Source organism: Perissodus microlepis, chromosome 4 (assembly GCF_051167445.1).
Source record: "Perissodus microlepis isolate ML-2025 ecotype Zambia chromosome 4, ASM5116744v1, whole genome shotgun sequence".
NCBI lineage: Eukaryota > Metazoa > Chordata > Actinopteri > Cichliformes > Cichlidae > Perissodus > Perissodus microlepis.
This window is the reverse complement of record NC_140464.1, coordinates 30555363-30577848: the sequence shown is the minus strand read 5'-3', so window position 1 is coordinate 30577848 and position 22486 is coordinate 30555363. Positions and strand designations below refer to the sequence as shown.

Here is a 22486-nt window from a genome sequence, read left to right as displayed (position 1 = left end):
AGAGAGAAAACAGCAGAGAGATGCTGTGGAGATAATCGTGGATCAAGTCGAAGAAGCAAGCACCAAAACTGTGAGTAGACATCACACACCAAGAGCTAAAATTACTGTGCGGATTAAGGAAACATTCAATTTGGTTAGTTTGGGGTCTGGAGCTTCAGGTTTGTGGGTTCAGTTGGTCTCAAAATTGAAGAAAGACAAAAACATGTTTCTTTCAAAAGGTTGTTGGAGGATTCTTACTGTAAGAACTGAAAATTAATCCGTGGGTTTCACTGATAATTAAATAATTGTAATTGTGGTTATACAAATGTGCAAATTCTTTTAATGACATTAGGAAGAAAAAAATGGGATGTTTAAAAAATAACATGGCTAATTTAATTTAGTATTAGACGACAAAAGGATTTTGGTTTGTGCTGATGTCTTTGGAAGAAGGTTTGGTCACTAATAAGTTGAGATTTAACAGGATAAACTGAGGGGAGGTAATATAATGTACACAGTAGCTATAATGGCTGTAAATGGGCATCTGTACACCTGTAGATATTTTATCAAACATCAATCATAATTTGTGATCAATGTGAGTTTTAAACATTGACATTTCTTTATATTTCTGATAAATTTACAAAATATGAATTTTTCTTTTAGTATTTTTTCAAAATAAGATGTTTCTAATGGACTTCAAACTTCTGAGCTGTAGTGTAGATTGCAATGATAGTTCTCTATTATAGAAGATGATACAGAAGTATGAGGACAGGGAGACACTGTTAAAACGTTATGAGCTGTCTTGCTGCAGAGAAAGTGGAGTCTGTCATCCTTGAAATGCTCCCTAGATAGGCAGCTGGCAGGATTGAACGATGCTCTGCCTCTGTGGCCAAGTACAGACATAGGCCTTAAGCAACCATGAGCCACTGATGAGCGTGACAGATCAGGAAGCATGCATAAAGTCAGACACCTATGAGCCAGTAATAGGAGAAAATGAGCACGCAATAAAGTGGACTTGTTAGGCAGATTTTGACATCAGAGTGAAAACACTTCATCTTGATTTTTGATGATAGACACAACAAAAAAATCCTGATCAGATACAGACACATGTACACAAAACACACGACTGCTCAAAAGTTTGTGGTCAGATTGAAACATTCTTGTTTTAATAATAAATTTACATTTAACATAATATTACATGAAGTTTATCAGTAATGTTTTCACAGATGTGTTTTTAATCAATCATTTATGGTAAATCACTCATAATGTGTTAGGAAATGTCTACACAGTTATACATGGGCCCATTTTTAGTACCAATCACTCCTGCATGGACAGATCACATGGTTATAAACCAGGTGCAAATTTGATTTAATGCGATTCTAAAGCAAAAATGGGATGATCCATCACAAACCTCACAAATGTACTGTTGTTAATCTGCACAATGATTTTGGTTTGTGCTGATGTCTTTGGAAAAGGTTTGGTCACTAATAAGTTGAGATTTAACAGGATAAACTGAGGGGAGGTAATATAATGTACTAGAGATGGCACGATACCACTTTTTTATGTCCGATACCGATATCATAAATTTGGATATCTGCCGATACCGATATGAATCCGATATAGTGTTTTTTAATCAATAAAACTGTTATTTTAATATCTTGCTGCATTTTGTATGAGTTCATACTCAAGTTTAAATAAACAAAAACACTAAAGCTATTCTGTTATACTGGTGTGTAAAAAGTACACTGCACCCAAAATATTTCATAGTTCAGCAAAACTGATCAATCTAATAAACTTAAACCTGCTCCATCCTCCCTGTTCTGGTATTTTAAAGAGTACTTAGCAGAAATATTAAGCAACCTAACTAATAGGGTTGCAAACTCCCAGCAAAAAAAAAAAAGGGAACCACCCCCCACCTCATGATGCTTAATCGATGTAATCAATTTTAATTTGATGCAGTGTGAAAAAAAATGCACAGAATTAAATTATTTTTCAAGAATAATTAAATAGATTCAACATCTTTCTTCAACAGAATTGCAGACTGCACAGATGGTGCCCTCCCAAAGGAAAAAGTACTATAGCTTACTAGGGTATATTAGACTTAACAGTTACTATATACAGTAATGGACTTCTATACATTTTACATCAGATGAAAACTTTGGGTGTAAGATTCAGATAATTATTTATTAAAAGCTGGACATTTTAAATGAGAATAAGAAAGAAAAGTATGTCTTTGTGCCCCCTTTTCCCTGTTCATGCCCTATCGGCCCCCCTGGCTAAACTTTGCTAGACCCGCCCCTGCACAGTTACCAGCCGTCAGCTGCGTAGAAAAAGATCCTGGTGTAGAAAGTAAATAAATTCTAACAACAGATTATCAAGCTTAAACGTGCTGCTGTTGTTCAGCTGCTGGTTTCCTCTTTCTGGTGCAAAGTGGGCCAAAAACAAACAAGAGAGACGGACTCGTGACAGAAAAGCCGATCAGCTGATCATTGATCAGTTTCATGATTGAAGTAGCAGCAGGAGAGAGAGAGAGAGAGAGAGAGAGGCAGTCGCTCCATATATCGGTTGTTAAGCTTAACCTGGAATGCTTTACAAACATTCAGAGATGAACTTACACACTTGCTTTACTTCTCTCTGGGAAAACTTCCTCGGAGATGAAATGCCGGGTTGGTAGCGAGGCTACAAATACACACAGCCGCTCTATCACGTGACCACACTGCTCCGACGTGCTACGGTTATGAGCCGAGTTACGCCATGTCGCAAGTTTTGTGAGGTGCTTTTTTGATATTTAATGGATCGGGTTACATTTTTTATTCCTCTCCGATATCCGATCCAGTAATTTACGTCAGTATCGGACCGATACCGATACGTAATATCGGATCGGTCCATCTCTATATTGTACACAGTAGCTATAATGGCTGTAAATGGACATCTGTACACCTGTAGATATTTTATCAAACATCAATCATAATTTGTGATCAATGTGAGTTTTAAACATTGAAATTTCTGTGTACTTCTGACAAATTTGCAAAATATGAAAAATAATTTTAGTATTTTTTCAAAATAAGACGTTTCTAATGGACTTCAAACTTCTGAGCTGTAGTGTAGATTGCAATGATAGTTCTCTATTATAGAAGATGATATAGAAGTATGAGGACAGGGAGACACTGTTAAAACGTTATGAGCTGTCTTGCTGCAGAGAAAGTGGAGTCTGTCATCCTTGAAATGCTCCCTAGATAGGCAGCTGGCAGGATTGAACGATGCTCTGCCTCTGTGGTCAAGTACAGACATAGGCCTTAAGCAACCATGAGCCACTGATGAGCGTGACAGATCAGGAAGCCTTTTATCCTGTCTTCCTTCTCTCACCCCAACCGGTCGCAGCAGATGGCCGCCCCTCCCTGAGCCTGGTTCTGCCGGAGGTTTCTTCCTGTTAAAAGGGAGTTTTTCCTTCCCACTGTCGCCAAAGTGCTTGCTCATAGGGGGTCATATGATTGTTGGGTTTTTCTCTGTATCTATGAAGCACCTTGAGGCGACTTTTGTTGTGATTTGGCGCTATATAAATAAAATTGAATTGAATTGAATTGAATTGAAGCATGCATAAAGTCAGACACCTATGAGCCAGTAATAGGAGAAAATGAGCACGCAATAAAGTGGACTTGTTAGGCAGATTTTGACATCAGAGTGAAAACACTTCATCTTGATTTTTGATGATAGACACAACTAAAAAATCCTGATCAGATACAGACACATGTACACAAAACACACGACTGCTCAAAAGTTTGTGGTCAGATTGAAACATTCTTGTTTTAATAATAAATTTACATTTGCTTTAACGTAATATTACATGAAGTTTATCAGTAATGTTTTCACAGATGTGTTTTTAATCAATCATTTATGGTAAATCACTCATAATGTGTTAGGAAATGTCTACACAGTTATACATGGGCCCATTTTTAGTACCAATCACTCCTGTATGGACAGATCACATGGTTATAAACCAGGTGCAAATTTGATTTAATGCGATTCTAAAGCAAAAATGGGATGATCCATCACAAACCTCACAAATGTACTGTTGTTAATCTGCACAATGATTTTGGTTTGTGCTGATGTCTTTGGAAAAAGTTGTCCTGACTGAAAAGCTGGGATTTAACAGGATAAACTGACATCTGGTAACAATGTACCACTGAAACACAACAGATAACATTGTTGAAAATGGTCCTCTGTAGCTGTCATGGTCCCCGAGCCCTCTTTTCTTGCGTTCCTTCTCTCTCTCCTCTGTCCGTGTTTGCTCGTTCTGTTGTCCGTGTGCTTGTCTGTTTCAGTGGATGCCCCTCCTCCTTCCTGTCGTTCAGTCACCTGTCAACAATCAGCTGATTGCTCCCCTGCTCCTAATGAGGTGTTCATGCTGGTTTCTCAACAACCAGATCATTGCATCACCAAGGTAACGTATCAGGCCACAGTCATGTCACATTTCCAGTTCTTGTCTCTGCTCACTCTGTGTTTCTGTGCAGACCTTTCAGCTTGTTTGGATCCCTGCACTCTTCTGTGACAGTGTCTGAGTGTGCCTTCAGACAGCCTGCAGTACCTCTGCCCCGTCTCCTGGAGCCCACAGTGTTTATCCTGTATTCATAACTATCTGCAAATAAACCTGTGAAACTTTACCACTCATGATCACTCTGTTGTTTTCCTAACAGTACACTTATGTAGATATTTCACTAAATCTCATTCGTGATTTGTGATAAATGTTACCATTAATCTTATATTTCTTTATACTTCTGATTAATTTAGTAAAACATAAAAAATAATTTTACTGTTGTCAGAAAATTATAACGTTTACTAAGTTAAAGCAACTTCTTCATTATGTGTATATAGTACTATGATAGTACTAAAAATAACTAGTTTTAATTTTGCTTGCATGCAAATTGAATGCAACTAAGTGACATTATGTTTGATTGCCCTTCGACCTAAGAGATGTTTGTGGCTGTGTGGCAGGCAGAGGTAGGACCTAAACGCAGGACTCAGAACCAAAGGGACAGAAACAGGTAGCTTTACTGTTGTGATTACATAAACTCAAGTGTAAAAACATACAAAAAATCAGAAATTAGGAACTATACACTAGAATTAAACAACTAGGAATTAACGACTGAAACATGGCCCACATGGAAATACAGCAAACGGGAATGATGCAGCAACAGTCAGAGGGAGACTGACATACACAGGATGAGGAGAGGATGGACCACTGCTGACACTAATTGCACACTGACAGGAGAGAGGAGGCAAAGCAGAACACAATGCACACAGGACACAGACAGGCAAAATAAAACAGGAAACAGATGGAACGGACACAGGATGATGGTGGAAACAAACACTGAGACGAGACTGACTCGATAAAGGGAACGCATGGAGGGGACAGACATAAGACTAGAAAGACAAACGCAAAGACACTGAAGATGAAAATGAGGGCGACAGAGAGAATGAGAGAACGAAAGGGGGAGACGCAAAACAAACTAAACTTAAAATAAATACAATATACTCAGCAAACTCCTAAGCACAAGAAAAATACACCAGGAAATGTAAATCACTGTAAGAATACAGCAACAAGATGAGATTCAAGAGTCCACAAACACAAAATGCAATGACAAACACAACAATGCTAAATCAATACAAACATTGTATGTGGGTATGATTAAAAATAATTAAAAACCAGTTGTTGTAATGCAATTAAATGATTCCAACTTTTATTTTTAAAATCAAAAAGTGTATCAGCCAACACACTGGACATTTTTCTGCTGAACAACAAACACGTATATTGCCACAATTGTAGCTGGTGTTATTTAATAAAATTTTAAATATTATAAAATTTAAATTCTATATTTATTTGTTACACAATTTAAAACTTTAATATACATATTATAATATCATATATCATCTTACAATAAAAACAGATTCAATAATTCTGAAACAAAGTTTAAGCTTCCCATAACTTTGTACTGCAAGTTATAGTATTGATATAATTGATATAAAATGTATTTATTGTTCAGCCATAAGTGTAGCCTCTGGCTCAAACAACACATTTGTTTTGCATTCAAACGCACGGAACTGGTATGTTGTATTTATATTTTAAGGATGGCTTGTTTCCAGTCCAGGCACTACTGCCTGATTGACTGTCATCCATTTAGTTGATCCAAATGCCTGAAGAAAGTCTTTAACATTGTCCCAACTCCCTTTAAGTACTTGAGATGCATTGACCTAGAACCTGTTGGTGACCATCTTCACTGAACACGCCGTCTGTGACGGAGGGTGAAGTAAAATGCTTCCCAGATGGTATTGCACGGTAGCTCAAAGTCATACAGCCCTTTTCTGTGATCATAATTCCATCAGTTTTGTCAGGATTGCAAACATCACCAGCCGCCGCTCCAAACCATGACAGAGCCTCCCTCTTACAGTTTGTTGTAGACATTCATTGTTATACATTTCTCCTCACATCCTCCTTGTATACTGACAGTGAACCAACATTTTTCAAATTTGAATTCATATGTTTTTATGGAGCTGCCAGCAGGAGGGAAAAGGTGAAGACCACAGAGAAGGTTTATGGATGAAGTGAAGGTGGAAAAGTAATATTTTATGCTTTTATCTTTGTCATTTTTCACTGACTCAGCATGCAAAATGGGAACAAATTACATCTGTTTTGCTCAGTGTTTTTGGCAGGCTGACAGTTCCTAAACACACTTACAATTAAAATAGGTTCTTTGTTAAGTTGCTTATTTATTTATTTATTTATTTATTTAGTACTTCAGCATATTATGGATCAGTGATAAGTGGCTTAACAAACAAATCTTCACCTAGATACAGTCAGGTGCAAGGACTTGATTAAAAATGACTGGGAAAAAGTAAAAATAAAAAGTTTAAAAGATCTTTACAAACCCGAGAATTATTGCTCAAGACTACTTTCAATCAGTGGTTCCTAAACTCTTTCCCGCCGCATACCCCGTGAGACATGTCAGCTACCAATGACTCACAATTAGTGTCTATAAATACAATGCCATACCGCATGCATAAAACTAAATACTGCAAAGTCGATTATTTCTCACCACAAAATAAATTTATTAAAATATTTTAGTAATGACCCAATTTTAATCACAAACTTTACTACTTAATACTAGCAGTGTATCAAAAGATTTATTAGAATTCACCATTTTGTCGAGAGCGTAAAGGCCAGATGTGAACTTTCATTAAACAGAACTTTATATAATGTGATGGATGTGCTTGGGCAGACGCACACAGCTTTTCAATATTTGGCTCAATTTGGGAAAGGATGAGTCTTAAATCATTTTCCACACAAAGTCTTGCTGTGTGTTTTGTTTTCATTTTTTTAAAGCAGAAAACCCCCTTTCGCACAAGTATGTGGTGGCGGAAGGCATCAGAGTCTTGATAGCGCGCTTAGCCAGTGCATGCTGTTTAGTGCGCAGTCCTATCCAGAAATCCACCAGGGAGATCCAACTGTGGCGATCTCAATTAGGCTCTCCTGGTCAGACGGTCATAACGAAGTAGGCTCGGCTGAAACATGTTTCAGACGGAGAGGAATTCCCTTTGCAGCAAGAACCTCTCGGTGGTTGCTGCAGTGTACCCAAGAGGCATCTGGCGTGACTGCTTGCACACGCCAAACCACACCTCCGTGTGTCCCAGTCATGGCCCATGCACCATCAGTGCTAACACCTCTGTCACACACGAGTCCATGTGTGTTCATGAATGTGTCCAGCTTTTGAAAAATATCAGCGGCAGTTGTCTTTTCTTCCAGCAGTTTACAGAACAGCATGTCCTCCTTGATAGTTCCTTCATAAATGTTGCGCACATACAGGAGGAGATGCGCCCGGTCAGCCACATCCGTGGACTCATTCGGCTGTATTGCATAAAATTCTCTGTGAAATATGCGCTGATGGAATGGACTGTATTGTCTTTTTTGCCTTTTCCATTGTCCCTACCATATCTAAAGCAGCAGGGAGAACGAGGTCCTCCAAATTGGTTTTAGCCACTCTGTAACTGACCATGTAAGATGCTTGTAGTTTGTTTTTCTTCATAGGATCTGGCATTCGAATGCAAGTTTTACTTGTTGAAAGTGATTTTAGCTGTCGCTCAATATATTCTCTTGGTTTATTTTTCAGATGGGGATGATTTGTCTCTAAATGTCTGCACAATAGTGAAGGTTTCATTGAGTTGTTAGACAATACTTTTGCACAATTAACACATTGTGGCCGGTAATATCCACCAATATTTATACATGTGAATCCCCGCAAAGTATAATTGTCATCATATTTGCGCTTCTTTGATGAGGGTGTGTTACAGTCCGAGGTGATATGCTTTCTCCCACTTTGACGCTCTGCATCAGACCCTTAATCACTTTCCCCACGACTGTCTCCAGCTATGCTAGCCACTTGGCTAGTAACCACAGATGCATCTGTGCTAGCACCCCAATCTGACCATTGTTGTTGAACAATCACCTGTGCGGTCACTGGCAAATGCATCTTCAGATATGAGCTGATTGGTTTTAGTGGCTGGTGTTTTGGTGGTAGGGCGTTTTTTTTCCTTCTTCTTGTTAACCTGCACTGAATGCTTGGAGGCAACTTTGACTGTCAGGTGTCAGTCAATTGGGCAAGTCACGCCCATTTATTTTGTCAGTGCAATGTTTTTGCTGAACACCAGAGGGTGGTATATAGTCATTTAATAACCACAGCAAACTGTATTAACGCAAATTTAGGCTTTTTAAATTCGTGATCCCCACTCCAACCTCAACCCTCGTGTACACCCTACAGCCACTTGCGTGCCCCCGAGCGTACGCGTACCCTAGTTTGGGAACCACTGCTTTAAACCATACAGGACATTCTGGCTTCTTGACAACAAAATAAATGTGGTTTGGCTCAAGACTTTTGCACAGTACTGTACGTATTAAACAAATGACTAGATATCGTTCCATTTGCCTGTGCATCAGGAAGTCTACATCTACAAGTATTTGGAGATTAATCGTTATATAATTTACATATTTTTCTTGTTTCCTGATGAAATGTGAAAATGCTTTGTCATTGCACGTGACTATCTGCCAGCACACATTACATCACATTAAACATTAAAGTTAATGATGAGTTTCTAAGAATCAGGAGGAGAAAAAAATGCAACTTCATCCTGTGTCACACGTGTTAGAGATACCCGGCTCAGTGATTGGCGGAAACATACGTAATGTCTGGCACGAGCACTTCCGGTGGAGTATAAATACAGGGACCCGAGTGTGCCGTTTTACACCAGGGGAGAAATCTTTGAGGAGTTCTTGCTTCAACAGTGTTTGAACGGAACTTCTTGACTTCGTCCCGCTTTATATTTCAGCTACTCTGCACTTCGGAAGAAAAATCCTTTTCTACTTGAGCACTACAGATAAAGTCGACGTAAAGCTTCATTTTTGCACCGTTTTTGTTAATAAAAAGCACAAGAAACGCCAGCCGAAATGGAGTCCCAAGTGCGTCAGAACTACCACCGCGACTGCGAGGCCGCCATCAACCGGATGGTGAACATGGAGCTGTTTGCGTCTTACACCTACACTTCTATGGTGAGAACACTTCATGTGATGCTGATGTCTATAATAACCTTAATCTCAAGCTATATTAGCTTAATGCTGGACAAAGAGAACAGTGAGTGGAGTCGGTAGCTGTCAAGTCCGGTATGTTGCTACTAATTTCAGTAATGCATGATTTCAGTAACGGCTTCTTTGCTGCCTATCATGTGCCAATAGGCAGGTTGTCAGCTACGGAGTATATTTTCACCACAAGTACTGTCACTAAGTAACCAAAAAAATGCTGCGTCATGCTTACGGTGGCTTTTCCATACACATGCTCGCTTCGCAGGAAACGAGTGTAGACTCTGTCCTGCGGAATTTAGTGCACATTGTCTTTTTAAATAAAATTTGAAATATTTCATATCAAAGTTAAACTTGTATAACTTGTGTTATACAAGGGCGAAATAATTGGTGCTGTGTACGATAACCTGTCTGATTTGTCAGGCCTTCTACTTTGACCGTGATGATGTGGCCCTGCCAGGCTTCTCCCACTTCTTCAAGGAGAACAGCCATGAGGAGAGGGAGCACGCTGACAAGCTGCTGTCCTTCCAGAACAAGAGAGGAGGTCGCATCTTACTCCAGGATATCAAGGTGTGTACAAACTGAACTAGTCCTGCTGTGACATACCTGACTGTGTCTCTAACACAGAAACTGGGATTAATGAGCAGTGTTATGACCCTTGTTCTCTTCCTGTTGTTGCATTAGTGTGTAATGTGTACACAGAGCTTAACACAAGTGTTCAGTCTTTAACAGAATTGTTTGTTGTGCAGAAACCAGAGCGTGACGAGTGGGGCAGCGGGCTGGAGGCCATGCAGTGTGCTCTGCAGCTGGAGAAGAATGTCAACCAGGCTCTGCTGGACCTGCACAAGCTGGCTTCTCAGCATAATGACCCTCATGTAAGTGCAAGTTGGAGGGAAGAGTTTGGGGTTAAAGACTGAACTAGTTCATGCTGTGTCTGTTTGACAAATCATCAAATGTTAACTGTAGTTTGTTTGTTTTGCCAGCTGTGTGACTTCCTGGAGAGCCACTACCTGGATGAGCAGGTGAAGTCCATCAAGAAGCTGGGTGACCACATCACTAACCTCACCCGCATGGATGCCCACAACAACAAGATGGCAGAGTACCTGTTTGACAAGCACACTCTGGGTGACAAGAGCTAAATGCTGAGACCTAGAAGTCAAAATGTTAACAACAGGCTTTGAAGTAAACTCACTTCTGCTCAAACTGATTTCTTTCCTGATTTCCTGGCTTTAAAGCTGGCATCAGTTCTTGTATGTTGTGGTGTTCTGTGAAATGTCACATGGAGCGATGGATGTTATCAGGGTATGGCTCTGCTTCTAAGCTGTCTGACTTTTGGAAATGTTTCTGATCTGTTCATCTGAATAAACATTTTGAGCTGGATCTTTGGTCTGTCTGCATCTGTGACTCACTCACGAATCACTTCAGTGACTTGGGGTACAAATAAGGGAGTTTAAATCAGAATGTGTGTTACTTGGAGTTTTGCACAGTGAAGTCATGTTAACTGACACTTGCTGACAACATTTTTGGTACACGTCCACTTCAATGCAGACCTGCAGTTGCATGGCTGAAAGCAATGAGACTTTATTACTTGTGATTGTGCTTCTACTTAAAAGTTGCTGGGTGGATGAATTCTGACAGGTAGGACTGCAAAAGCAATGAGTGTTTGCAAATCCTTTTTCTGGTCAGATGAAACGCAGCTGGGACTGAAAAGCCATACTTGGACTTTTGATCTACAGTAAACTTGCTCTCATGTAATTTTCTTTAAAGCAGGCTGGAAAAAAGAAAATCTGTTTTCTATTAACAGATGCAGTAATCACTGACCTTAAGTTCATACTTAAGAATGGAGAGAATTTTAACAACTACCCAGTAAAATTAACCGTGTTCTATTAAAATGTTTCCAGGAGAAATGAAAGCCACCTATGTAAAGTTTATTCATACAATAGTATGCTTATTTTAGTTACAATATACCGTGAGAAAATATATTTCAAAAGGTTCTGTAAGTAATAGGCCTGTCAGGGGTCGCAACCTTTCACACCCAAAGAGCCATTTGGACCCAGTTTCCACGGAAAAGAAAACAGAGCCGCAAATACTTTCTGACATCTAAAATGAAGATGTTTTTTACTTTTATGCTTTGTGTGAACAACTAAGGTGTGTTGCTTATGAAATCCATGAAGTGCTACAGAGAAAATTGTTTTATTTATGTAATTAACACATTTTGAACTCTTAAAGAAATATAACAAAAGGAAAGACACCCAGCTGAACTAAAATGATCCAGCAAACAAAAACTGTTGTGAGTCGCCACCCTTATATCGCCTTTGTGCTTTTGGAGCTTTGACCCGACTTTTAAAAATATTTGGAAAGAAAGCACTATGCTGCTAAAAAACGAAAAATAGATATTTGCAAAATTCTGCCTAAATATGTATTTTACCAGGTTAATATGTGTGGCGGGGCGTGGTCTGCAGCGCCGCTGCAGGGGAGGGGGACGCACCTGAGCGGCACCCGCAATCACGCCTCGCCGCCTTAAGGTCTGTGCTCTCTATGCTGTTGTTGGTATGTGTCGGGCTGTGAGCTGAAAAGCTACAGCCGGCTGTATGCGTACAGCAACCGTGTGTGAAAAGTGGTCAATAAAGAGATGCTGAAAAGCGTGTTCATGGAAACATCGTCGGGTCTGCCGTGAGATGTTTACAATGGGACTTCTGCTCCTGAACCTCTGCGCACAGCGTCTGCAGATCGGGGCTGTACGAAGTCACTTTCATCTTTACTGTAAGCTGTCGTCTGTGAGGCGTGAGCGCTGTTTGTTTTTAACATAGTTCACGGTGGAGCTGCTGACATAATGTGGATCCGAAGATCCATAATTGGCCTACCTGGGGTTGAAAGTCTCCATAAATGCACGCCGTTTCGGCGGGTACACCGGCTTCCGCGAGTGTGACGCTTATTTTGAGCGATGAAAAATAATAAAATAATTTTATTTTATATTTCACAATAATCTTCCAATTTAGAACTACAAGTTAAAAAAAGAACTAAAGACAAATAAAATACACTTCAGCTAAATACTTCTAATTTATTTTCCCAAACCAAGCCGCAGTATAAGGACAAAAGAGCCGCATGCGGCTCCGGAGCCGCAGGTTGCCGACCCCTGTGCTATACAGAAGTTTAACTGGAACTTTGACCACTAGGGGGGAGTGTCTTACCATTAACAGTTTTAATTGTTTGACTGTCAGATGTGAGCTGTAGATATTATTTTATATTTCTTTTTAGCCCTACCCACCTTTTTTCAAGGTTTCTGTTACAGGTTTCTGTTGTGGAGAAGAATGTTTTCATATTTATTAGAACTGTCAAGAGAGGTCATCTTGTGCCCCATTATGCAACAACAGCAATGATGGCAAAGAGTCGCACAGCGCCTGATGCAGCCCCGTAGTTCTTGTGGTGAAGAAGGGTCTAAACGGTTCTGTGTTGACTACTGCAAGATGAATGAAGTGTCACAGTTTGATGCTTACCCCATGTACCGGGTCGATGAGCTGCTGGACCGGTTAGGCACTGATGTTAGATTTAACCAAGGGCTACTGGCACTTGCTAATTATACCCCCCAGTCTGTTTTGTTGCCACATTAATTTCACCCTCTGTTGAATTCAATTGAATTCCTCTTTCCTCTAAAAGGAACATGACTTCTGGAACAATGTCCTTTGGACAGATGAGAACAAAGTGGAGATGTCTGGCCATAATGCACTGCTATATTTGGAGAAAACTAACACAGCATATCAAGACAAACATCTCATACCAACTTTCAAGCACGGGTGATGATTTGGGCTTAGTTTGTGGGTGACACCACGGCCCATTGTTAATCAGTGTATAGCTTCAGTCATTTTGCAGATGTACTGTTTATAAGGTTGGGGAAACCTGCAGGAAGCTTAGGTTGAAGAAGTCACTTCGATGAATGACAGAATGTTTGTTCCACTGAAAACGCAATGTTCACTTGAACAGAATCAACTTTTTAGGATTTCCTTACCTGGATCATTGAGCATGCATTAAGACATTTTAACCAACTTTGGGAAGGACTGCCTAAAGCTAGTATGTGAGCATAAGCAAACTTAACATAAGAGCGCTGACTACAGAAACAACAACAAAAATCTTCCAGAAGGCACAGAGCCAGCTGCTCAATGAACAGGTGAGACAAACAAATTTTTACCATTGATGTGTTAAATTCAAAAGAGGAGCGGCTCCGATTGAGACTTACAGTGCGTCTAGATGAGAATACCCTTCAAATGGTGTTTGAATTCATTGAAAAGGCTCATCCAGCACAGCATGAACAGTCTAAGACCAGGCAGCAAAGCAAGTTTGACTTACTTGTTGACATCAGCAAAACACAGAGTGCATTCTCAGCCGCTAGATGAGAGAAAGATGCCACACTGAGGATGTGGATACATGAGTATGTTTCTGGCAGACAAGTCACTCAAGCAGTGAACAACATTCTCGCAAAATGACTGAACACTGAGAAAAATCTCACGAGTGGAAATGATCACAGCCACAAAATCAGCAATTAAAAAAAAACAGTGCAGATGTGAAAGCAGATGTGGAAGTTTTGGCCTATCGCAGCAATGCAAAGCCCCCGGCCCTCACATTGCTTAGTAAAGACAACAACATTGTCGTCCTTCTGGCAGACAAGGGTTGGTGCGCAGTTTTGCTAAACCAGAAAGACTATCATGGGAAAATTATGAGCCCCTGAAATGAAACCCAGGAAGTAGTTACAGGAAGATAGATTGTCTGAAACAGGACGATGCTATTAACCGGACCTCATACCCCAGGCTATAACCAGGGGAAACTACACCAATTCTGTATGGTTTACTGAAGATACTGAGAACAGGTACAAGGGGTGTACCTGTAAGATCATATTGTTTATTTGATCAACTTGGTCATCTATAACATCTCAAAGTTTCTGGCTTTGATCCTCAACTTGTTGGTAGTCAGCTCTAAACACCACATCCAGAACACGGTGGATTTTTCTGAGAAGGCGAAAGACGTCATTATGGAGGCAGATGGTTTCGTATGATGTAACATCTCTCCTCACTTGTGTTCCCGTCATTGAAGCAGTTGAGGTAGTAAGAGATAACAGGATGACTCCAACTCAGCAACAGAACCACTCTCAGCGTAATGTGTAACATAATATATGAAAATTATTATATAATAATTTATCATATTACATCCTTTAAAAAGCTACAATGAACATGATTTACTTTGCTATGGCTATCTGAAGATGCAAGTGTATATACTGCCCCACTCTCTTTAGGTGCTTTCTGGACTCTATATACCCAGATCTCTCATTCTCCTCCCAGCCATGCTGTGCAGAAATACCAATTAGCCATCTTTCAGTGGTGCATCTCTAACATGTTGGTCAAAATTCTTTTTTCTGTGGTCAGCAGTCATTCCCTAATTCCTTGAAACATAACGTGCAGTGGGATTTGGTGCTCCTGAATCCCCACATGAACATCTCTTGCAATGGGGTCGACGCAAAAGAACATACACTGGCCTGCATAAGGGTGGTATTATAACACTAGCATAGCTGGGGCCGAGATGAATTCTAGTCTCTCTGAACACGACAGAGCATGCAGCAAACTGAGTAGAGTCCTATTAAAACACGTGCACTGGCCATTTCCTGGCTCGATGGTAAATATTACAAAAGCTGCTGGATGAGGCAGCTTTCAAAACTGTGGCCCAAGAAGCTTTCAGCAAAGTGTAATGAACAGCGAAAATTATATTTGGTTGAGTGGCCTTGTCAACATTAACAAAGTGGAATCCACTCACACCACCACCTGTATTGTACTTTGATGAATTCTGAATCCTGACTAAAAATCAGTCTAAAATTAGCTAAGAGAGCTAGGTCAAGTAGCTCAATAGTGCTCTGACTCTTTGTCAGTGCTCTGACATGTGAGACTGTTCAAATGCAAAACATTTGCAAAACAAAGAAACTTAAGGGGCTGGCAGTGTCGGGAAACTTACAGAAAGTGCAAATTAAGTTGTTTGGATGACCCAAATTTGGGTGTGTCTTCCTTCATGCAAACATTGATGAACACTCATTAAAGTTCCATATGTTCTCCTTTACCAGACTAAATACAGTATGTTATTTGTAGTACTCTGAAGAAAACTACGGAGAAAGTAAGTCATCTACTTGCCAGCTGGTGTATATGAGCAATTAATGTCATTTGTTCAATTTCATAATCAATGTGACATTTCAAGGAGACATGAATGGCATGGATTATATTTGGATCTTCACCAGTAAGACAAATTACCTTTTACTAAATGTATTTTCCTATGTAAAGAATCAATGCCAGATATTTTATTGTTTTAATCTATTTAAAACCCACACCATGAACCACAATTATGAAGGAAAAAAATGCACAATCACAAAATTTACTCTTCTTTTACTCATAACCTGCTTTGCTCACTTAGAGATGTTGTGGAATATTATCTTCCCTTAATTCTTTTCTCTTTGGGTGCCTATTTTGAAAAATCAAGAACCCGTTCTAATCTCATGGTCCTGGGTTTGACCAAATGTTTTGTTTTTTGTTTTGGGCTTATATTATGTTTCTTTTGGATTTAAGAGTGTTTTTAGGCTCTAGTATATTTCTCCTCTGTTTCCTCTGTTTCAGTCAATGAAAATGTGGGTTTTGCTGGAAAGACAAACACGAGTGTCTTTCCTGCAATGCTTCAAAGGCTCAAATCACATAATGAGGCATTAACAGTCATGTCATTTCAGAGCCCTGTTTATCTTTGTTCAAGTGATATTCTGAAGAACGATCGACACGGGCTTCCTTTGGACACACTCCCTTTGTTCAGCATAGGGCTTCAGTGTCAGACATAATATCCACTAAAGAGTTGCATGTCACTCTACACTCACACATACGAGCCATCAGCTCGCGACAGTTACAAACACGTTTGTGCAGTGGCTTTGTGGGCTTTGCTGGCAAATAGTTGACTGGAAAAGACACCTCAGCTATCAGAGTAGTTCAGACTTACCACATTACAGTCCAACCGCAGGTGGAGGGACTTGATGTTGAAATGATAACAAATAGAGCAGAATTAGAAAATGTGCTGGATAATGCTGAAATCTGAATCCCAATTTCAACAAAAAACAGCATCGGGTGAAATAATCATTCTACAATTGTTATGTGAAGAAGACTTTTTTCATTTTCTTTCTCTTTTTTTTGGCACTTTTATAAACAGTTGTGTCGTCATCTTTCACATTGCAAACAAAACTCAGCAAATGAGATAAATAATGCAAAGTAATGCAAAATAATGCAAGTTGTAGAGTTGAGTGTTTTGCAGAATTTGGTTATTGACCAAAAACACTAAGCATATTACCAAGTCCACATTGTAAGATGTAAGTATTTTATTATTATTATTATTATTATTATTTTATATTTTGCTTACCTTTTATTATTTAAAGTATTGATGACATCTTTTTCAGCAGTGATGTCAGCAGTGATGTCAGCAGTGATGTCTTTGAGAATGCTGTTTTTTTCCAGTTCAATAATTATTAAAAATGAATCAAAACTGTTATTTGCTGTGCGATACTCCAAGTTTTGGTACTAATTTGATGCCAAGTAAATAAAAGGCCAGTATTGCAGATACCAATACTGATAATTTTAACCTATTAAAGCAGCTCATGTAGGGGAGAGTGGTATGTCATGATTCATCATTAATACGCAAATTCAGAACACATTTTAATGACCACTGAATCACTGTGATTGTTAATTTCCACAATAACCATCTACCAGCAAAACATACTGTTAAACTTTTCATGTATTTTTTGGAGGCCTAGAATGTGCCTGTCTCTAAAGAACTTTTGTTCAACATCTGTTATTGACACTGAATCTGTTGCGCTAGTATCAATCTGATGTCAATACTAGTGTTGGTATCGACACTATAGATATTTGGATCGATCCTCCCACCTCTACTGTTTATATAGTCTTTAAAAGGGAGAAAAACTAAAGCTCTTTAAATGCTTTATGTTAACAGGTATTTTCTTCTTGATGGAATCTGGTGCACCAACAGGTACAGCCCTACTCCAACACCCCTTCCCACCACCCTCGACTCCCAGAGCAATCTATTAATTTGACTAATTACTACAGTTTTTTTTCCTAATAAGGTCATCTCCTCCAAAACCTGGCACTGAATCAGAATGCTGTACAGTCCTCAAACAATGACAGCCTGGGTTCTGCTGACAAGGCAGTTGATGGCAACAGAGACTCGAGCTATCAAAGAGGGTCCTGCACACTTACCACCTCACAATCTGATCCCTGGTGGAGGGTAGACCTGAAGAAAGTGTACACAGTCGGCGCTGTACTAATTACCAGTACAGTAGAGCTAGAAAACGGGCTGGATGGTGCTGAAATTTGGATTGGAAAGTCAACAGAGATCAATGACCATGAAAGCATGAGGTGAAAACACTTGATAAAGCCCCAAATAATTAAATCATTATGTGAATAAGATTTATTCCTTCACTTTCTTTCTCTGTTTTTTTTGGGCTCTTGCATACACAGGTGTGCTTCCATCTCCCACATAAAAGCGGGTAAAACCTACACATACCAGTGTGACGGAGGCAGCATGGAGGGTCGCTTTGTGAACCTGTTTCTTCCTGGACAGAAGAAAACTCTCACCCTGTGTGAAGTGGAGGTGTATGCTGCCCGAGGTAGAGCTTTTAGTGAGTGAATCTGATCTACTGAAACACACCTGCCTGATAATGACTCATGTCTGTTTGTTCTTTTCAATACTTAGTGGAACCGCTTCCAAATGTGGCCTTAAACAAAGAAACAGTACAGTCATCGACTTGGTCTGGGACAGAATATTGGGCCTCAAAAGCTGTCGATGGATGCAGAAATGGAGAAGTGCCACAAGGATGCTGTACCCACACTTCACCAACAGAGGACTCTCCCTGGTGGCACATAGACTTGTTGGGTCTCCATAAAGTCACTGCTGTCACCATCATCAACAGAGTCAGTAGTACAGCTGACAGGCTTATTGGGGCGCAGATCTTGATTGGGAACTCACTGGATCAAAATGGAATTAAAAACTCCATGTAGGACACGATTTCTCCTTAAATATTTATGATTTTATTTTCTCATTTAAACAACAGCACATTATTGTTTAGCCAAAACATTTTCTTTTGTAGATAAAATAAGTTTGATGTTTGTGTAAATCTATCAGGTGTGGCACTGTCAAATCATTAGGGAGTTCCCCAACACACACATTCCAGTGTAATGAAATGGAAGGTCGCTACATCACTGTGTTCATACCAGGACCTCAGAAAATACTGACGATGTGTGAAGTGGAGGTGTTTGCTTCTCTCTCTGGTATGGCCGTGGTGTGTTTGTTTTCTAGCACCATATGTTGTGGTTGCATGTGCTTGTTGTTGCTTTCTATATTGTCTCTATATTGCTTTCCACCTCTCAGTATTCATGTTTTAATTTGGAGCTGAAAGCAACCTTAAAATTCAGCCTGTTAAAACAAAATGAAAACAACCAAACATGGTTGGAACAAACGGAACCTGTCAAGATTTTTCTTTTCAGCCCCCAAAGCTGTCACTCCTCCACCATCTCCTCCCACTGTGAGCGTGCTGCTGGGCGAAAGGAATGTGACGGTTGTGGGAAAGAGGCTTTGCTGCTCTGATGTACTGTAGACATTATCACTGGGACCTGCTCAGCCTTCACAGCCAACAGGAGCAAGACGAGTTGGAGCAGCTGCTGGGCAGCCTTCCCTTCACCCTCACAGACTACATCTGGCTGGGACTGCGCAGGTACTGTGCTTATCATGTAAATGCTCTTAACACCTCAATGAATGAACAGGACATAATATGAATGACATTTTGTTCATGTCCAGTTGCAATACAATGTAAAAAGAAATCTATCCAATGATTAGAAATGTGAAATGACCACAAAGAGACAGAAGAAGAAGTAACCACATCAAATAAAAATATCACCACAAAGCAATGCAAACAATGTACACAATGACTCAAACTGACTAGGAAAGGTTTAAAAGAAGATAGAAAACACAAGTTACCAACAGAGCACCACTTATCTAACCGAGGGTCACAGGAGTGCAGTTAGTTCATAATAACCCTGAACTTGGTAGGAGGAAGAAAATGGATGAATGGTTGGAGGGAGTTTTAGGTTTTTGGCCCTATTTAACATCATAAAGATAAATCTGGATCATATAATTGTGGAAAAAAGAGAAAAAGCTTTTAAACATCCACAGGTAACATAAACAGCAGCATTTTGTTCACTCTGTCCAACAGGTCACTAAGAGGAAATGACTGGTTCTGGATGTCTGGACATTCCATGAATTTCTTCCATTGGCCACAAAATTGGGTCCCTCGCTATTATTCGAACACCTGTGGCGGCATGGGCAGCAGAGAGGACTTCCAGTGGAAGGACATCCACTGTGGGAAACAACTCAACTTCATTTGCCAATTAGGTTGGGCTTATACCACTGTAATGCATTCTGCGATTTATTGTACACTTGCGATTCCTCACAGTATTGTGTTTCTGGGGATTAATTACTCTACTCTCTGTTCATTAGGTGCTGGGGACGACATGCAAAGAGTGTATTTCTACAGCACCAAGAAAGACAGAACCCTAGAGTAAAGGCCAACAACATATTGCACATGCAAATTGCAATGTGTATAAGGGGGGCTCATCTCACCTTATACACAGCAAATCCAGCATGTCCAAATTAACACTGTCAGATTTGATTTCAACACTATTAAAGTGTCTATATGGGTCCACACCAGAGAGTGTTAATTTAACTCTTTTTGGAGAGTGGGTACATTAACTCTGATTTAGTGTTAAACACCAAATCTGTCTGGAGTTGATAATTTAACACTTACTAATGGTGTTAAGAGTTTATATATTAACTCTCAAAGAGTATTTTAGTTTAACTATGTAAGAGTTATCTTCTAATTAATTCTAAAAAGCGGGAATTTTCCTGTTCTGAACTTCTAGAAATTTCTTTTGGAAATAAACATTTACTAAAAAGACGCAATGGTTTTTGAAAAACATTTATTCTGAACTGTGCACCACAATTTCAAAACATTTTCTGAAAGATGTAACAGTGTACATGTTCTCACTTTCATTAGAATTTTGTTTATCAAAAGGTCCGACATAGGTGAGCTGGCAAATGCAAATAACAGCATTCTCATCACTTATTTCTTCAATACAATATGCATGTCCTTCATTCATCACTTTGTGGAACTTCAACGCACTTCTGCTCTCCCCCATATTCCATCTTCACAAGCATATCCTATGTGGAGATTGAATAAAAATTTGTTGACACTAATTAATGGCACAAATAATCTGGTAATCAATTGCAGCACAGTAAAAAAAAGGAATCCTCTTTGAGCCATTACTTGTGTAAAGTATTTTCCCACAAGACAAGGACACAGGCAACAGGTAATACTGAACTAAATGTAAAACCTCAACCTTTTTCATTTTTACCTAAACCGTGTGCACAAAACTCTGGAGGGATCTAAATGCTAACGTAGACCCCAGTCAGGACATCTGCTACTGCTGTTTGCTCGTTTTTTATGGGAGATCATTTTCAGGCTTCAAGTAGCACCATTATACCAACATTTCACATTCTAGACATTGTTTTAGGTGTATCTGACCAAAAATTTGACTGAAAATTCACATGCAAGCTTTTTTTCAAGGCTGTGGTATTTGCCCGTAAACAATACCTTTCAGCTAGCTAAAACAGAATATTATGCTATCAGCGAGCAACATGGCTAATGCCTTTCACACAGCTTTGTCTCACCTCCAAAGAGCCACAGAAGTAAAAGCTAATAATAATAATTGAAACAATCTTTGAAAAAATGACTTACCAAGCATGGTAAACAACTCAAATATGTAGAGCAAAATGTTCTGAAACGGCTTCACTTCAGCTTCGATTGGAGCCTATGGTGCTGGGGGCGGAGTCTGTGAATTTACTCTATTGGTGTCATAGCCCCTGTAGGAGTTCAGAGTTAAGAGGTCAAGAGTTAATGTTTCCATTGTAACACCTCCAGATTTGACATAGAAACACTCATTTTTAACACTCGATTTTAACTACTATCATTTTACACCTCAGAGTTACATTAAAAGAATGTGACTCTACTTAGAGTAAAATTAACTCTACTTTTGCAAGAAGACTACTAACACCAAAACATTTAACACCTTTAAATTTGCTGTGTAGGAGGCAACCTTTCTGCAAACAGCTGCAGTCTGACTTGGACTGACTGCAATCACTCTAAGAGAGATTAGTGAAGGTTTCAAATAATTGCTGTCCAATTTATAAATGCAGACTAACTGCTACTACGATTCCATCAGTTTGAATGAGGCTTTATCAGTGAGCACAACTCAACTTCAGGTTATATTCCTTTGTTACTAGGTTACTGAGTGCAAATGTAAAAGTTAACTATGAATTTCTGTTAAATGGGTTTTTCTCTCTATATAGACAGATCGGTGATTTACAATGTATTACTGTTAGTTGCCGTATTATCAGAAACATATTGCATGTAATTACCAGCTTGACCCCATTCATCTCCTCCTAGATGAGTTGACCAATCATGATGAAACTTTGCATAGACATTGTCTAGGGCTCTGTCAGTGCCAACATCTAATTGCTATATACAAATGTTTTACCCACAATTGTATATATTTGACAGATTAGAGTGTTTGTTGCAATATAATGTATCATAGCATCATCACTACAGTGATTGTATGTTTGTATGTTTCCTCTCTGCTAGTTTAAAAAATAAAGTGTCACTGTGTTAATGAACCTTTATGAACCATTTGATTTTAATTTGATTACAAAAGTAGCTTTAAAGGTGTTTCTGTATTATATGAATGATCTTAGCAATGA

The 22486-nt window shown here is 39.3% G+C and overlaps 2 protein-coding genes across 2 annotated transcripts; both read left to right on the top strand.

Moving 5' to 3' along the window:
- Positions 1-9236: 9236 nt before the first annotated feature.
- On the top strand, positions 9237-10978 carry LOC146389258 (ferritin, middle subunit). Its single transcript, XM_084927004.1, has 4 exons — positions 9237-9571; positions 10022-10168; positions 10348-10473; positions 10582-10978. The coding sequence occupies exons 1-4, from the start codon at positions 9470-9472 to the stop codon at positions 10735-10737; spliced, it is 531 nt and encodes a 176-aa protein (XP_084783130.1). The 5' UTR covers positions 9237-9469; the 3' UTR covers positions 10738-10978.
- An 8154-nt stretch (positions 10979-19132) lies between these two features.
- On the top strand, positions 19133-22402 carry LOC146389257 (snaclec coagulation factor IX/factor X-binding protein subunit A-like). The gene is made up of 3 exons (XM_084927003.1): positions 19133-19388; positions 19887-20065; positions 20171-22402. Exons 1-3 carry the CDS (start codon positions 19261-19263, stop codon positions 20233-20235), a joined length of 372 nt encoding a protein of 123 aa, XP_084783129.1. The 5' UTR covers positions 19133-19260; the 3' UTR covers positions 20236-22402.
- The last annotated feature ends 84 nt before the right edge of the window (positions 22403-22486 follow it).